Source organism: Aedes aegypti, chromosome 1, assembly GCF_002204515.2.
Source record: "Aedes aegypti strain LVP_AGWG chromosome 1, AaegL5.0 Primary Assembly, whole genome shotgun sequence".
Taxonomy (NCBI): Eukaryota; Metazoa; Arthropoda; class Insecta; order Diptera; family Culicidae; genus Aedes; species Aedes aegypti.
Window position 1 is genome coordinate 73,819,743 of NC_035107.1, and position 16,529 is coordinate 73,836,271.

At 37.3% G+C, this 16,529-nt stretch overlaps 1 protein-coding gene across 2 annotated transcripts in view; it reads right to left on the minus strand.

The window, feature by feature from the left end:
- Positions 1 to 14,550: 14,550 nt before the first annotated feature.
- LOC5579485 (septin-4) overlaps positions 14,551 to 16,529 on the minus strand; it is an 81,600-nt gene continuing 79,621 nt past the window's right edge. For both annotated transcript variants that reach the window (XM_021839949.1, XM_021839945.1), the window contains exon 6: positions 14,551 to 15,761. In XM_021839949.1, the coding sequence (XP_021695641.1) occupies positions 15,678 to 15,761 (84 nt within the window). In that variant the 3' untranslated portion in view covers positions 14,551 to 15,677. The remainder of the gene's footprint in view (positions 15,762 to 16,529) is intronic.

The window sequence follows — 16,529 nt, forward strand, 5'->3', positions numbered from 1 at the left end:
AAAAACGAAGATGACGAAATAATCGACGGACCAGATGCCATACGAGATCACATGCTGCACTATTTCACCAACCTCTATGCACGGGAGAATGTCGAAGAAGGAGACGCCTTCGAATGCGAGAGACTTATCCCAGAGCGAGATGAGGTAAGTGCTGCCTGTATGAGCGAAATTACGACAGCCGACATTCTTTCGGCTATACGAACGAGCGCGTCAAAAAAATCCCCGGGACCCGACGGTCTGCCCAAAGAATTTTATCTGAGGGCTTTTGATGTGATACACCGAGAGCTCAATTTGATCATGAATGAAGCACTCCGATTGAACTTCCCCTCGACTTTCGTCGATGGTGTGATCGTGTTGGTGAAAAAACGTGGTGCAGGAGAAACCGCACGATCATACCGACCGATCAGCTTAGTCAACTTTGACTATAAAATTCTATCTAGAATATTGAAAAAGCGACTCGATAATGTGATCCGCTGTCACAATATTTTGACTGTTTCACAAAAATGCTCCAACACTGGAAAAAATATTTTCCAGGCAACACTCGCAATCAAAGATAAAATTGCGTATCTGAAAGCGAATGGTCGCTCTGCCAAGTTGATCGGATTTGATTTGGATCATGCTTTTGATCGAGTCGATCACGGTTTTTTGTTCCGCACAATGCATAGTTTGGGCTTCGATCCAGAAATGTTGAATTTACTGGCTCGTATAGCAGAATCGTCTACGTCCCGTTTGCTCATCAACGGCTCTCTGTCAGCACCCTTTCCGATACAGCGATCGGTCAGACAAGGAGATCCTCTTTCTATGCATTTATTTGTGTTATACCTGCACCCTCTTCTACGGCGGTTGGAACAAGCGTGTGAGGGGAATTTACTTGTTGCCTACGCTGATGACATCAGTGCAATCGTCACGAATGCGGAGCAGCTGAACGTAATGCGAGATCTGTTCAGACGTTTTGAACGGATAGCTGGCGCACGTTTAAATGAAGCTAAAACGACAGCAATAGACGTTGGCCAAATCGGTGGCCCACTCACTGTGCCGTGGCTGCGCACAGAAAACGCAATAAAAATTCTCGGTGTCGTTTTTGTGAACTCTATTGCGGAGATGGTGAAGATAAACTGGGACACACTCGTATCAAACTTTTCGCGCCAAGTTTGGATGCACTCACAGCGCAGCTTGGTACTTCATCAAAAGGTGACACTACTAAATACATTCTTGTCATCTAAAATGTGGTACATTGCGGCCCATCTAGCCCCTACAGCAGCACATGTAGCGAAAGTAACGGCAACAATGCGACGATATCTCTTCCGTGGTGTTTTTGCGACCGTACCAATGCAGCAACTTGCACGCGACAAGGGAAGTGGTGGTATCAAACTGCACATACCAGCAATGAAATGCAGCGCTCTGCTGATCAACCGTCATCTTCGCGAGATCGACTCCATCCCATATTATAATTCCTTTCTAAACCTAGCAAATCCTCCACAAGCAATCCTCCTTCACGACCTTCCCTGCCTAAAACTACTCCTTAAAAACGTTAGAAATTTACCCTTCCAAATACACCAACACCCTTCCGCCGATCTCATTCACCACTTTTTTGTCGAGCGCACAGAAAGGCCAAAAGTGGAGACAGAAAATCCCAATGTGAATTGGGTTCGGATTTGGAAAAACATATCCGATCGGGACCTACCTTCTTCTCATCGGAGCGTGCTGTACATGTGGGTAAATCAGAAAATCCCGCACCGTCGACTACTCTTCAAAATGAGGCGCACAGATGGAGAATCATGTACCTATTGTGGCGCACACGTGGAAACAATACAACACAAGTTTTTTGCTTGTCAGAGAGTAACCAATGCGTGTGAATTGCTTCAACAGAAACTGTTGGATACCGCCGGCCGGCGGCTCGATGCTGAGGAATTGCTGCGGCCCTCATTAGAACGAATCGGACCGAGAAGGAGAACAATGGCCTTGAAGACTTTAGTAAATTATATTTCCTTCATTGATGGTTGTAATGGAAGGATAGATATTAATGAATTGAATTTTGCTTTTCATGTCGGCGTTTGAATAATTATGTAAATAATTCTTTTATAACCAATATCGACAAATAAACGTACTTTTTACAAAAAAAAAAAAAAAAAAAGTTACGCGAGATTTCTCTTGATAATGGGTTGCTAGCGAGCGACGAGTATGAGTGCTGTGGAATGGCCAAATATTTGAATGCAAGATTTATTGTGAGCCGGGGCCCAGAGGGTTGAGGGTTCTGGAACACTGTAACATGGAAAGCTACGAAACAAGCTGCCTATGAATATAAATAACTTTTGCTTCATCCGTTCAAATTCAATTACAGCGTATTAGTTTAAGAAGGGTTCATGAAATAATACTTGCACAGAAGGAACATTAATGTCATATAGCAAATATCTGAATCGATCGTTTTCCAGACTGTTATTACAGCTTATCACTTATATGTAAACAAAGGGTGCCTAAAATGAACAATTGCTCTCAAGTAAATTTTACCTACTTTTGCTGGCTCTACGTCCTTCAAGACATGACCTGCGCCACAATGTTACGCCAACTAACTCGGTCCATGGCTGCTAACCTCCAGTTTCTCGATCGCTCCACACTTCCAAGATCCTGCTCCACTTGGTCAAACCACCTAGCTCGTTGCGCTCCCCTTCGTCTTGTACCGGCCAGGTGAACACCATTTTTGCGAGATTGTTGTCCGGCATTCTCACAACGTGTCCCACCCATCGTGCCCTTCCAGCTTTGGTGACTTGCTGGATACTGGGTTAACCGAAGAGTTGCGTAAGCTCGTGGTTCATTATTGTCCTCTATACGCCGTTCTCACATACTTCACCGAAGATCGTCCTAAGCACACGTCGTTCAAAAACTCCTAGCGCTTGCAGGTTCTCTTCGAGCATTGTCCACGTCTCATGCCCGTAGAGGACTACCGATATTACAGCGTCGAACATGGTATACTTAGTACGGAAGTGAAGATTACCAGACCGCAAGGTTTTGTGGAGTCCGTAATAAGCAGCTGCAGTTGTTATCCGACGTTATCAATGATCCGAGGTAGACAAATTCGTCTACCACCTCGAACTCATCCCCGTCGATCATCACGCGCCTGCCAATGCGAGCTCTCTCGTGCTCGGTTCCTGCAGCCAGCAGATATTTCGTCTTAGATGTATTTACCTTCAATCCAACCCGATCTGCTTCACGTTTAAGCCTGGTATACTGTTCAGAAACCACCTGGAACGTTCTTCCGACAATGTCCACGTCGTCAGCAAAGCAGATAAACTGGCTGGATTTATTGAAGAGCGTGCCCCGCATGTTGAAGCCCGCCCGTTTCATAACGCCTTGTCGAAGTCCGGTCGAAGTCCTGAAGCGTGTTGTAAACGGGTCCGATAATGCACCCGATATCTTCACATAGCACTGTACATTATCCATCGTTGCCTTGATCAGTCTAGTCAGTTTCTAGGGAAAACCATTCTCGTCCACAAGTGTCGAGTGAGACTTGCGTTTGATTCGTTTTTCGTTTTGTCGATTGCCGGTTTTGAGTGGTTTTATCAGTCTCCCGGAGTGTATAAACGGCTGATCAGAATTATTATCGGTTGTTTGAAGCTGGGGAGCTTGGAAAAGTGAAAATTTTGCGTCCGAAAGTTCTGTTGGGAAGATCCGGCTCAAGAGGAGGAAAAGAAAAAATATAGAAAAGTGGCAGTTGATGTTGAAGTGGTAGGGAAGAGAAAATAGAGAGAATTGTGTTGCTTGGTTTGAGTGAGAACGAGGTAGGTGAACGTTAAGTGAGAACATTGGAGCAGTCAAACACGTAGGGTGTAAATTGAGAACGAAGAGAGGACAAAGGGGGCGATCAATCGACTGCCTGGACGGCAGTGGTGGTGCCCAATGAGAATATATACCGAGGTGTGGAAAAGACATTTAGTGTGCGTGACATCCGTGAACGGTGCAAATTGTTTCACAACTACAAGCGAATGAGCACCCATAAGAAGCCGTGTAAATTAGTGACGTAGTTATTTTTGTTTACGTTTTTTCTCCGTACTAATACATAGCCATTGCTTCTTCTTCCACACCTTGGTATATATTCTCATTGATTGGGTCATCCCTCGGATGAAATACGAAGCCAACGAACATGGGTACAAAGAGGTAAGATACTTTAATAACACTATTTATGATATATTACTATATATTGGGTATTGGGGAGGGGTAGCCTAAGGGCGATGACATATTGCAGGAGTAGAGAAGGGATAAAAGGAGAGAAGAGAAAAGAGTCAAAGCTCTCTCAATGCAAACTATATGGAAAACGCGCTTACCTGGTATACTGAAGGCGAAGCAAAGAGGTTCAAAGAGATCTGTGGAAATCATTTGCTGCTTCGACGCGCAAGAACGCTAGTGAACGCTAGAGGAATATGATATGACTGCGCTCGTTTTTTGGCGTAAATGGAGCACGGATCAGAACGTTTGCTAGTAAATTAAATCCACAAATAGGGAATTTTATAATTAAATGAATTAACTTTTGTAACTTTTCATAATTACAACTGATTTATTGATAAACTGTTACCGTGATGAATCAAAATCCGGACAGGACCAATATCCGGAAACTCTAGTGTGAGAATATTATTCCTACTATTAATGTTAACTATTGTTGACCATTGTAACATGAATCGACATCAAGTTAGCCTCGTAAAACATTAATAAAGAAAAAAACAAAAGTCGGTTCCGGTAGGACGCGTTTGCTTTCAAAATTAACGATAACCAAAAAAATTCTACTCAATGCGCCATCGCGTTTCGGCGATTCATCACGCGTTTGTCAGTGCTTATCATATGTGATTCATGTTCTGTAGTGATTTGTTTGTATTTTGTTCTCGGTAAAGTCAATAGTTTCGAAGAAATTAATGAAATGCATGTAATTCTGTGCTAGAAGAAGACTGTCCGGATACTTATATGTGTGGTTTCGAATCCTGACACAGTGTGTTAGCATACAATTTTTCAAAGTTCAAAAAGAAATACAACATCATAATTGTTCGAAAACCTGGAAAACTCGTTGAATGTTGTACCGTTGTGATTTTAAATAGTATTAACTGAAAATGTTTGTAAATTATGTGTAATTATTGGGGGAACGATGCACACATCACAAGTATCTTTTGAAGACTTAAAAACCTACGTTTTATGATGTTTCTGTATAATCCAACAGAGGAACAATATTATTTTTACAAATCCATGAATCTTTGTATCGTGATATCAAGGTATGTTTAATGTTTTTTTTTTTTTTTTTTTTAAGAACTGCGATTTTTTGAATGTCCGGAATTTGATGCACCGATGTCCGGATTTTGATTCATGTGTCCGGATTTATGGACACGACATGATGCAGAATTAACTCAATTTTCATTAAATTCATTGTAAATTTGGTGAACATTATCAAGTTTCAACCTAAAAGCTATCATCTCAAAGTAATACATAATAAAAAAAAAAGATTAACCAATCGTATGCAAGCATTTGAATATGTGTATCATCTTAGGTGTCCGGGTTTTGATGCATCACAGTAATCAGTATTTTTGTTCTCTATATTATTTTATTGCTTTCTCCAGTTGATAACTACTTCAGAAAATCTTTTATCATTAAATGTGGTGGAATCATATATTCCTTATTTCTATTTGTCTTGTTTCCTGTATACATTTTCCTAATAAATCGAGATAAAAAGATGTCGAAGAATATGATCAGTTGATCATGTAAGCTCAGGCTTTGATTTAAACTTTCATCAGTTTGAATATTCACTCTTGTATAATTTTCAGAGTACTCTTGGCTTTATGTGACTCCATTTTGCTGATTTGAAGAGCATATTGTTTACTGTTAGATGATTTGACAGCAAATAAACAGAAATACAGAATGATAATACTGACATCTAAATTCGAAAAAAAAAAAATATTCAGATGGATTTTCCATCGAAAACTGAAATTCAAGGTAAAAGCCATTTTCTCCGTCCCAACCTCACCTATCTAAAATAATCTATCCAGCCCAATGTGAAACAAAACCAAAACAACGCCATTATGGGTTCCGGGCAATTCGATCGGATAAACCTTAAGTGACTGTTTGTAAAACGCCTCTAAAAACAGAAAATCTTCCTAGATTCTTGATTACGATTCAATATCAAGCACCAGTTCAATAAAATTTTGTGAAATATTTTGTGCAACACTATGGCTTACGTAAAACAAACTTGCTACTTGTGGATCACTTATCAATGCGGTATGTAAAAAATCGACAAGGCATGTTTGATAAAATCGCAAACTATATTACTTAGTACAGACAGAAAGCGAGGATGTGAAAGAGGAGCGTACGCGTCGAAGGTCTCTCCATGCATGTTGTATGAAAATCGCGCTTACCTGGCATACTGAAGCGATGCGAAGAGGGATGGGAAGTGTGGTCAAGCGTGAAAGCAGTTCGTGTGGTGCTTCGACGCGCGAAAACGCTTGATGATAATTTGAACTATTATTGGCAGCACTAATATTGCGCGTGAATTTCGAACTGATGAAAACAGTTGGGAGTAAACTAAATTAACAAACACAAAAGAAAAGTTCTTTTTTATATTTGAAAAAAAAAAAAATGTGTGCACTGATCACTGTCGGCCTTAAGTGCTCGGAATATGTGTTAAAACGGTACCACTGAACTGATCTTATACAATAAAATTTCCCAACTCAAAATTATCACTCGGCCATACCGTAGAAAAAAAAAGAATACCACAATGTTCCATGACTTATAAATAAGACAGTCGATTTGTTATCAATCATTAAAACCATAGCTTTAATTAGCTACTTTAATAAAACGGGAAATTGCTCTCAAATTTGATCGATTATTACCCGTTCGGAAAATCAATATTTACTTAAAAATTAACTGCAATTGGAACCATTCGTGATCTTGTTTATAATATCGATGATTCAAGTTTAGACAGGATTCCCATAAACCATTTAAAGTATTCGTAGAAAAGGTATGCAATTAACATACTATTTCATTCCATAGATACAAACATGATATTATATCTATAACTAGTGTATTGTTTGAACTTCCAGTCGTCGCGCGGTTCACCACCGTAAAAACCACCACACTGCTGTTGAGGACGAAAAGCGAGTTTTTCAAAAGTGTTGTACAAAATACAACAGCGCGACGACTGAAGTGTAAAGTGAATTTAAATAAATTTTTCGTTCATAACAGCAGAAGTTTAATAATTTTATTTTTTGTGTGGGAAAAGGCATTCAATTTCAAAATTCTCGAAAATTATAACTTTTTTTGAAAAAAATATTCGGTAGGCTTCATAGATATCATTTTTTTAATTTTTTTTATAAGTATCATTTCGAACATTACATTCATTTCTTCTGTGTGTTCTGTGTTATTAGACAACACTATCATCCTAATTTGGTAAAACAAATTTAAGATTTTAATAATATTTTGTTAACAACATATTACATTTCATTTGCCGTAGCAGTTCAGATTTTTTACAGGTGAGTTGATTTCACCTGCTTATAGAAGAAAAAAAACACGTTTTCAATTTAGTTAACTTAACTTAACCTAAACATATAACGCATTAATCGTGGCAATAGAAGATTGTAACGTTTTTGCCTGAATTTTTTAATTATTTTATTTGACATTTTTTCCAATATTTCAACATTGAATATTTTATGTAACTCATTAGTACTAGGTATATGTACAAGGGAGGAAGCTTCAGAATCATTTTCAAAATTTTATTTTGAATTCTCTGAAGAGCTTTTCTTCCTGGTTACAATTACAACAGCTAGTCCATATTGGTACAGCATACAACATGGTTGGCCTGAAAATTTGTTTGCATGTCAAAAGCTTGTTCTTAAGACAAAGTTTTGATTTTCTATTAATAATGGCATAGAGACATTTTACATATTTGTTACATGTGACTTGAATGACCTGAATGTGATTTTTGAAAGTTAAATTCTTATTTAGCATGAAGGTAAGTATCTAGTTACCTTCATCTGACCAATTTATTGGAACCCCTCTCATCGTGACAACATGTCTACTTGAAGGTTTCAAATAAAGAGCTTTTGGTTTATGCGGGAATATTATTAGTTGAGTTTTGGAAGCATTAGGAGAAATCTTCCATTTTTGCAAGTATGAAGAAAAAATATCCAATTTTTTTTGCAATCGACTACAGATGACACGCAGGCTTCGTCTTTTTGGCGGAGAGGCCTGTGTCATCCGCAAACAAAGATTTTTGTCATCCCTGAGGTAACTCAGGTAAGCCAGATGTGAAAATATTGTATAATATTGGTCCCAAAATGCTGCCTTGGGGAAACCAGCTCTTACAGGAAGTCTTTCAGACCTGGAGTTCTGATAATTAACCTTAAGTGTACGGTTTGACAGATAACTTTGAATTATTCTTACAATGTATGTTGGAAAATTAAAGTTTTTGAATTTTACGATCAAGCCTTCAGTGCCAAACACTGTCGAATGCTTTTTCTATATCTATATAAGCAAGACCAGTAGAATAGCCTTCAGATTTGTTGGAACGAATCAAATTTGTTACACGTAAAAGTTTTTTTTTTCTATCTTTATCAACGAGATTTTTAGCCCTGGGCTAGTTCATCTCGGGACCAACGGCTTTACTTCCCTTACGTAAAAGTTGATGAAAGGTCAAATGTCCATGGCGGAATCCGAACTGTTCATTGGCAAAAAATGAATGTTCGTTGATGTGGGCCATCATTCTGTTCAAAATGACTTTTTCAAAATGTTTACTGATGGAGGAAAGCAAACTGATTGGACGATAGCTAGAAGCTTCTGCAGGATACGTGTCTGGTTTTAAGATTAGTACAACCCTAGCATTTTTTCATTTTTCAGGAAAATATGCTAATTGAAAACATTTGTTAAAATATCAACTAAGAATGATTAGCTACTTTCGGGAATTTTCTTGATGAGGATGTAAAAAATTCCATCATCGCCAAGAGCTTTCATATTTTTGAATTTTTTAATAATAGTTCTCATTTCTTTCAAGTCAGTATCCCAGGATTTTTAGAAAACGTTCTCTTGATTGAGAATATTTTAGAAGTCTATTTTGAAGAACTTGATTTTCTATTGGACTAGTAAGTTAATTAAAATTGTGCGCGCTTTCAAACTGCATAGCAAGTTTTTGAGCTTTTTCGCAATTAGCTAGTAGTAATTTGTTTTCTTCTTCCAATGCCGGTATTGGCTTCTGAGGTTTTTTTTTTTTTCAAAATTTTAGATAATTTACAAAAGGGCTTAGAGCCAAGAAGAAAGAGAAATTTTATTTTCAAAATTTTTGTTTCTTAATTTCTTGATTTCTTCCTGCAAATCCGGCCATATAATTTTCATAGCAGTATCGCGAGTGCGTTGCCTTCTCCTGCAATGCTCCTGGCTTCAACAATGGAATTCTTTAAAGTTTCAAGAGCATTGTTAATATCAAGTTTTGTTCGAAAGAAATGGTAACATCAAGATTAGAGTTAATTTAACTTTTTAGTAGTTGTTTTGATAATATGTGATAGTGATTCATATTTTAAAACTATGTCACGAAAATCTGAATTAACTATTCATTGGTTATTTAATTAATGTAATCAATCGTGTATTCAATCAGATTAACAACAACTTATTTATTCTGTTATATTTTTTCCATTTTTTATGTTGTACCATACACACACAGTTACGGATCACCCACAGTGACGGTTCACTTTGGCGTTCAACATCGAATAACTTGGCCAAAACATAAACGTTTACGTAAAACATATTTTTCCCATGTTATACTATTTGTCTTCTACCATTTGTAATGTTAAGCACAACATTCAACCGCTAAATAACGGTGTATTTGATAAATGTTTAGTTGGTACCACACAGCTATCACTATGGTCGTTTTCTGTAAGAAGTGCCGTCAGCATTCATAAGCTCCCACAGGTGGTAAAATTCAAATGTTATAGCATAAAACATGCTCGTTCGCTTCGATTTAGTATGAATTCATCTTTGGAAAACATTTTTCTTGATTGTTGATTCTAAATACCAAATATTAGCACTTCTAACTAGTGATCCATAATATGGACCAGGAAATGATTGTTTACCACGGTTATGGATTAACATCCAAAGAATGTAGATTTCTGCCATTTTAGGCATTGGATTCGACATTTTTAGACAAAAGCACTAAGGATAAAACTAATAAAACATCAAGGTTTGTCAATTTTGTTTGGGTGGAAAACTTGATATGGAGCAAAAACAGTTCATGTCTCAGTTACTACAATGCAGTATCACAAAAAAGGGCATTTTACCCTTGTTTCCAGCTCTAATACTGCTATTTTTTTGCAGTAATATGTGACACAATGTTAACTTTGGCCAAATCAAGCAATACAGATGCATTGAGTTGAAAATCTCTTGATTTTGCGCACTGATCCGTAATATGTCACAATTTGATCAATAATATGAAAATTGATCCATAATATGGTTTTCAGAAACCGATACAATTTTTAATTTTGATGCAATCCTATGTAAATATTACACTCAAAACAGTTTACTATACGAAGATCCAATTTGAAACGATTCAATTCGTGCTTTTAAAGTACGTTTACCATGTAGTTTTATTGAATTTTATAGGTTGGACTCCACACTATTTGATCCATAACTGTGGGGTCATGGTATATACTATGAATGATAGCCTATGATTGCTATTTCTGCTTGTTTCATCCAGGTTGTATCGGCCCTACATTGTAATTTCTAGCGGACTGGAGTGCGGATGATGACGAAAAATAAACATACTTAGTGATTTAAATGGTTTTCTTCGCACGCCATCGAGAAGCAGTCTTCCTGCTTGATGAGAAATGATTTTAACAAACTTGCTACATTCTACAGAGTCGCCTTTACAGGCCTCTGTTGATGCGAATGGGACATGGGAAAGGAGAAGAAACCGAATAAAGCAGCCGTGCGCGCTCTCTCTCTGGTCGCAGGCAGCATGCTGTTGCCGAAGCACAAAATCAATGAAAACAAGGAGCGCATTGAAACTTTTTCGAAACCTCTCCCAGTATGCCATACCATTTCTACCTCTTCTCTTCTCTTTTCGCCAACACTTCACTTCACTTCTCTTCTCTTTCAATATGTCATCGCCCTAAGGGAGTTAATTGAACTGTTGACTGGATGAAAGTGCGTGGGGTCGCCAGCCTTTTGTCATGAGAAAACAGCCTTAGTGTTGTCTTCCAAAGGTCTTCAAAGATATTAACTAGCCCTGCTACAACAAACCATCAGGTAGATCATTCCATCCCGGTATGATTCTGCAGCCATAGGTAATCCTTGCGCTGATGGTGGCTAAATAATCATCATCATCAAAACCATTCTCGTCCATAATCTTCCATAGCTCTTCGTGGTCGATGGTATCATATGCCGCTTTGAAATCGATGAATAGGTGGTGCGTAGGGACTTGATATTCGCGACACTTTTGGAGCATCTGCCGCAACGTAAAGATTTGGTCTGTCGTCGATCGCCCATCGACAAAACCGGCTTGATAACTTCCCACAAATCTGCTTGCCAGTGGCGATAGACGGCGGAAGATGATCTGGGAAAGCACTTGATAGGCTGCGTTAAGGTGAAGATGAATCGAAGCCAAAGTTCAAATTTTCAAGAGCACGGATCTGGAGAACCAAACATCCGTTAAAGCTAAAAACCTAATCGATTGGTCACCACCAGCTAGTGATCAATCGATTAGGTTTTCAGCTTTAACGGATGTTTGGTTCTCCAGATCCGTGCTCTTGAAAATTTGAACTTTGGCTTCGATTTATCTTCACCTTAAGAATGGTGATCGTATAAATACCTGTAAAAATCTCTGGAAAGAATTTTCCTAGAGTAAACACTGCAGGAGTCTTTGGAAGAACGCTTGAAGGAATCGCAAAAGGAATCCCTGAAGACTCTCTGAAGAAATTCCTGGATTAATGGAATGAAGTTCTATCGGAACTGGTCTACAAAATGCGGCTGCAATCGAAAGTTCTTCTTAATGGAATCCCTAGAGAAATTCTTGGAGGTATTCCTGGAAAAAACCTTCGAGGAATCTCTGGGGAAACCGCTACTGGAGATTGGAAGGAATTTTTGGAAAAAATCCTGAAGGAATTTCTGGATGAATCTCTGGAAAAAAAAATCCTAGAATATTACTCGAGAAATCCCGGACGAGTTTCATAATAAGTTCCTCGAGAAATTCTTGAAGGAATCCCTGGAGTAATTCCTTGGAGATATCCCTGAAGGAGTTCCTGGATTTTTTAATGCATTAGGTTAAAATAAGTTTTAAAATGTTTAGGGAATTGGAATACTTGGGGAAATTCCTGATGGTATTCTGAATGAATTCTTTGAAGAATTTCAGTAAGAATTACCGCAATAATCGGAATTGTTGTAAGGTTTCCAGGAAAATTTCGTTTACGTAATTTATCAAATATATTTTTTTTTTTCTGTTCGGAACATAAACCACTGCGACCAATATTTGATCTATTGTAGTATATCCCGTGTCCTTTGTGTAGTGCATGTCGTTTTACTTTGTCACTATCGAGAAGTGATGAAGCATTCGGTTTTCTTACAGTTGTAATTCCTAACTTGATCACAGGAAAGGATTCTAACTGAAAGGTTCCTACCCTTCGAAGAGTGTGGTGCATGCACTCTCCACAGGCGCGCCCCTTTATCAGGCAAAATCGGATCCCTCGATAAAGCCAAGAAATTACACCGATATTGTCCATGCATCAGAATCCTAGTCCTTACTTCTTCAAACTAGAGAACAAAATAAATAAAAGATTAGAAAACAAATTGTTGAATTCGACTCATTTTTTTTTCCTTGTCTCAAGATCATTCTCGGAAACTGGGAAAACCGAGACTTGTCACTTTCAACAAGGTTTAAAATGTAACAAGGACTAAAAGTGTTCCTTTGATTACTATAACATCCTGTTCTCTTCGTTTGAAGCAGTCAGGACTAGGGTTCACTGGTAGATCTTTACCCCATAACGCACCACGAAAAGGTGATCTACCCGCGTTATGGGTCTATCAAATATATACTATACTCTGCAATATTCTTGGGAAAAATCCGGTGCTGTCCATACTCACTTGTCAGTAGTTTGTTGGATTTCCTATTCACATGAGACAATTATGCTTTTAGAGACAGTGTAGGAATCTTTGTAAGATCTACTAAAGTAACTACATACTGGAAAAATTTGTCGGAAAAATTTCTATAGGAAATGCTAGTATGAAAATTACTGGATGGCTTCGTTGGATTTCCTGAAGCAAGTTTTGGATAAATACCTCTAAATATAGCTTGAAAAGTTATGTGGAAGAATTTCTGGTTGATTTCGTGATAGAATCAGTGGGAAAGCTCTAAAGGGATGCCTGGAGGAGGCCTTAATAGTATTCGAGGAAAAATCACTAGAAGAATTTTATGAAGCTTTTCCTCGAGAAATAATAGAAAAATACTAAATTCTGAAGAATAATCCGATGGTTTCTCTAAAGCCACTTGAATATAACACCAGGATTCACTGTAATGAGATACAGGAAAAAAGTGGCCTTAGAGACTATTTTGATTAAAAAAAGGGGTAACTTAGCATGTCTCAAAAAATAGCTTTTGTACCCGATCTGGCCCGGAAATACTCCGAATAAGAGTATACTGACAAAACATATTTGAATTTGAAGCTTCGAGATCTAACAAGTATCCTTCCAAGAAATCTGACAGAAATACCCCAAGAAATGTCTCGAAAGGAATAACTTATCTAAAGCAATATCTATAAGGAATAAAAGAAAAACATATCTTCAAGTGATTTATGAAAACATATAATTCCTGGATGTTGCTCTAGCCCGAGTTCGAGAGAGCTTGAAAAAAGATTCTAAGAAATTGGAATGCGAATTCCAGAAGGTGTCTCCATAGACACTTATAGGAATCCCTTCATTGAATAAACTTCCCAATAGAACTCTTGGAACAATTAATCAAGCAGTTTCTTGCTGTGTATTGTAGAACTTTCTAGCAGGTTTCCAAAACTTTATTCCAAAAAATACCTTGAGATTATTACTGAAAACTTGTTGAAAAAATACGAGGTTCCCCGAGGAACGATTTTGGAATACGCTGGAGTAATTGAAGAATCGGAAGATTTTGACTGTTTCCTCTAATGGGATATTGCAAACTGTTACCTCTGGCTGAACTCTGAACTCTGGCTGAAAATTATTCATGGTGAATTTCAAAAATTCTTCATGAAATCAATTAGAAATACTCAATTATTTCATAAATTTAAATAATGATGACAACTTTAAGGAAAAGCGAACTTTTTTCCTTCAGCTTGCGATTTAAAAAATAAGAACTCTTATTATAACAAATTTCAAATGTAGAGGATTTGAATCATAAAAGAATTGATCATCTTGTGAAGAAATTCGAGGAGTTTCATTGAAAAATCGTTTTAAAAAGTCTTGTGTTCGGAATATGAGTCATGTTCGGAATTTGAGACAGAACAGTATACTTTATATTGAATTACCAATTTCTGAGGATTGTGATATGATAAATAATAGTTGCAAATATGATCGCGATTCAATGTTTTAAAATTAAACTTTATTGAAATATCTATAGACATTCTAGCAATACTTGTAAGGTGGTTGCACTGTAATTTGTCATTTTGAAACTGGATTCACTATGTCCGCCGCTGGAAGAAAGTACGCCTTCCGACGGAACGTATCGAATACACTACTACTGCCTCCGGTTATAATAAGTTTAACCTCGTTGCTGCACTGCGAACGGGTTCGGTAGTCGATTTTTCTCAGATTAAATAAATAGGTTCAGATTCATGAGCTAGCGCGAACTGATTCTTGTTGCGTAAAAATAAATATTCTTCTGAATAATTAAACCTAGATTGTAGTTTGTAGAAATAAACATTTGTAAGAGCAAACAATTATAAATATAGCTTCTCAAAATTTCACTGATGGTTGTTGGTTTCGTCACTTTTTACATTCACTGGGTTTGTAAAATACAGCGGACGCCCTACCACTATGTACTACAAAAGTAACAGCTTAAACCGATTGTTTGAAACAATTTTTCCGATTTTGTATTTTCTCAAATGATCGTCAACTCTCGCACGACTGACTAAATTTTGCTCGGTCCGCTCCCTATCTTCTTATTGCACGATTTTTTTTTGTTTTCGTTTGTTGTATCTGCCTCAGTAGGTCAACTTTTTTTTGGTGGTTTCCATGTTTTGAGAGTTAACTGTGTCTATTGTTTGTGATTGATTGTGTTCTTTGGTCATGTTTAATAATTAATTACTAGTTTTGCATTTTCCGTTACGGCTATGTATAGAGTCCTATTTATCGTATGGAAATTGAGTACATTTTCGCTACAATTACAGTTAGACATCGATTAAGTGTTATGCTTGCTTTTGATGATAAGGAGGAGATGGTTTGTGAGTATAGGGTATGCGATGAAACTTCTAATGCGATTAACAGACGTAGTAGCAACTTTATCAATTCTGGTGTCTCATTTTGAATATTCGAGGTTGGGGTCAGTTGAGCCAATTTCAGAAATTTGAAAAAGCCCAGAAAATTTCCGAGCAATGTGTCTGAGGGTCACGTTTAGATCGAGACAGGCCTTAATCTATAACAAAAAATTCCACCTAAAAATTGCGCGTGTTTATCAAAAAGGGAATACGATGGCGTTGGAACATCATCTAGACGTCGATTACTGTGTCGTTCACGTGAGTCGATTTCAGCTTCTCCTGCATCTGAGCGAGCATGTCCTGCATTCGTCGGATCTGGAAAAGGGTGGAAAGTTTTGTTATTGGTCTGCTGTTCATGCTGTGTTGCATTTCGGGATTTTGGCTTTGTAAATTTAACTATTTTTAACTAAGATGATTGCATATTGTCAGTTGTTGTGAACATGGCTTAACATTGGTTTAGGATTTGGATTTTTAAAGAGCATCTCACGAACATCAACGTGATCGGAACGTATTTTGATTTGATTGGTCTGTTCTTAATATTAGCATCATTTTTTTTTGTTTTTGAGAAATTGGATTCTAATGCTGGCAAATAGCAGTTCATGTGCCAAACCAAATAATTAATAAAAATAAAAAGGTATTGCACAATAAAGATTCTAATATCACAACTCTTTGAGTATCCGTAAATTAAAACCAGAAAAAGATACATTGGGAATAATGTTAGATTTATTAGATTTCATAACAAAAAACTTTATAAAGGAGTTATTTTCATATTTATTTTAAAATCTCACACTAACATATCTCATTAAAGGGTAGAGCAACCACAAATGGTTTCAAATTAAGGTTTGAAATTTTGATAGGCGTACGAATAGGAATTTCAGTCATTTTCAGACATTACATACTTCAGTACTTTTACATATACCAAATATAAAAAAAAATATGAGTGCCATAATGAGGCATCTTCTGGAAAAAAAATATTTGCACAGAATATTCGAGGAATTTCTCAAAACTGCAGATGAACTTATTGGATGGGTGTGCGAAGAAAGCATAAAAATATCTTTGGGGTTTTTCTGGATCAAGTCAAGA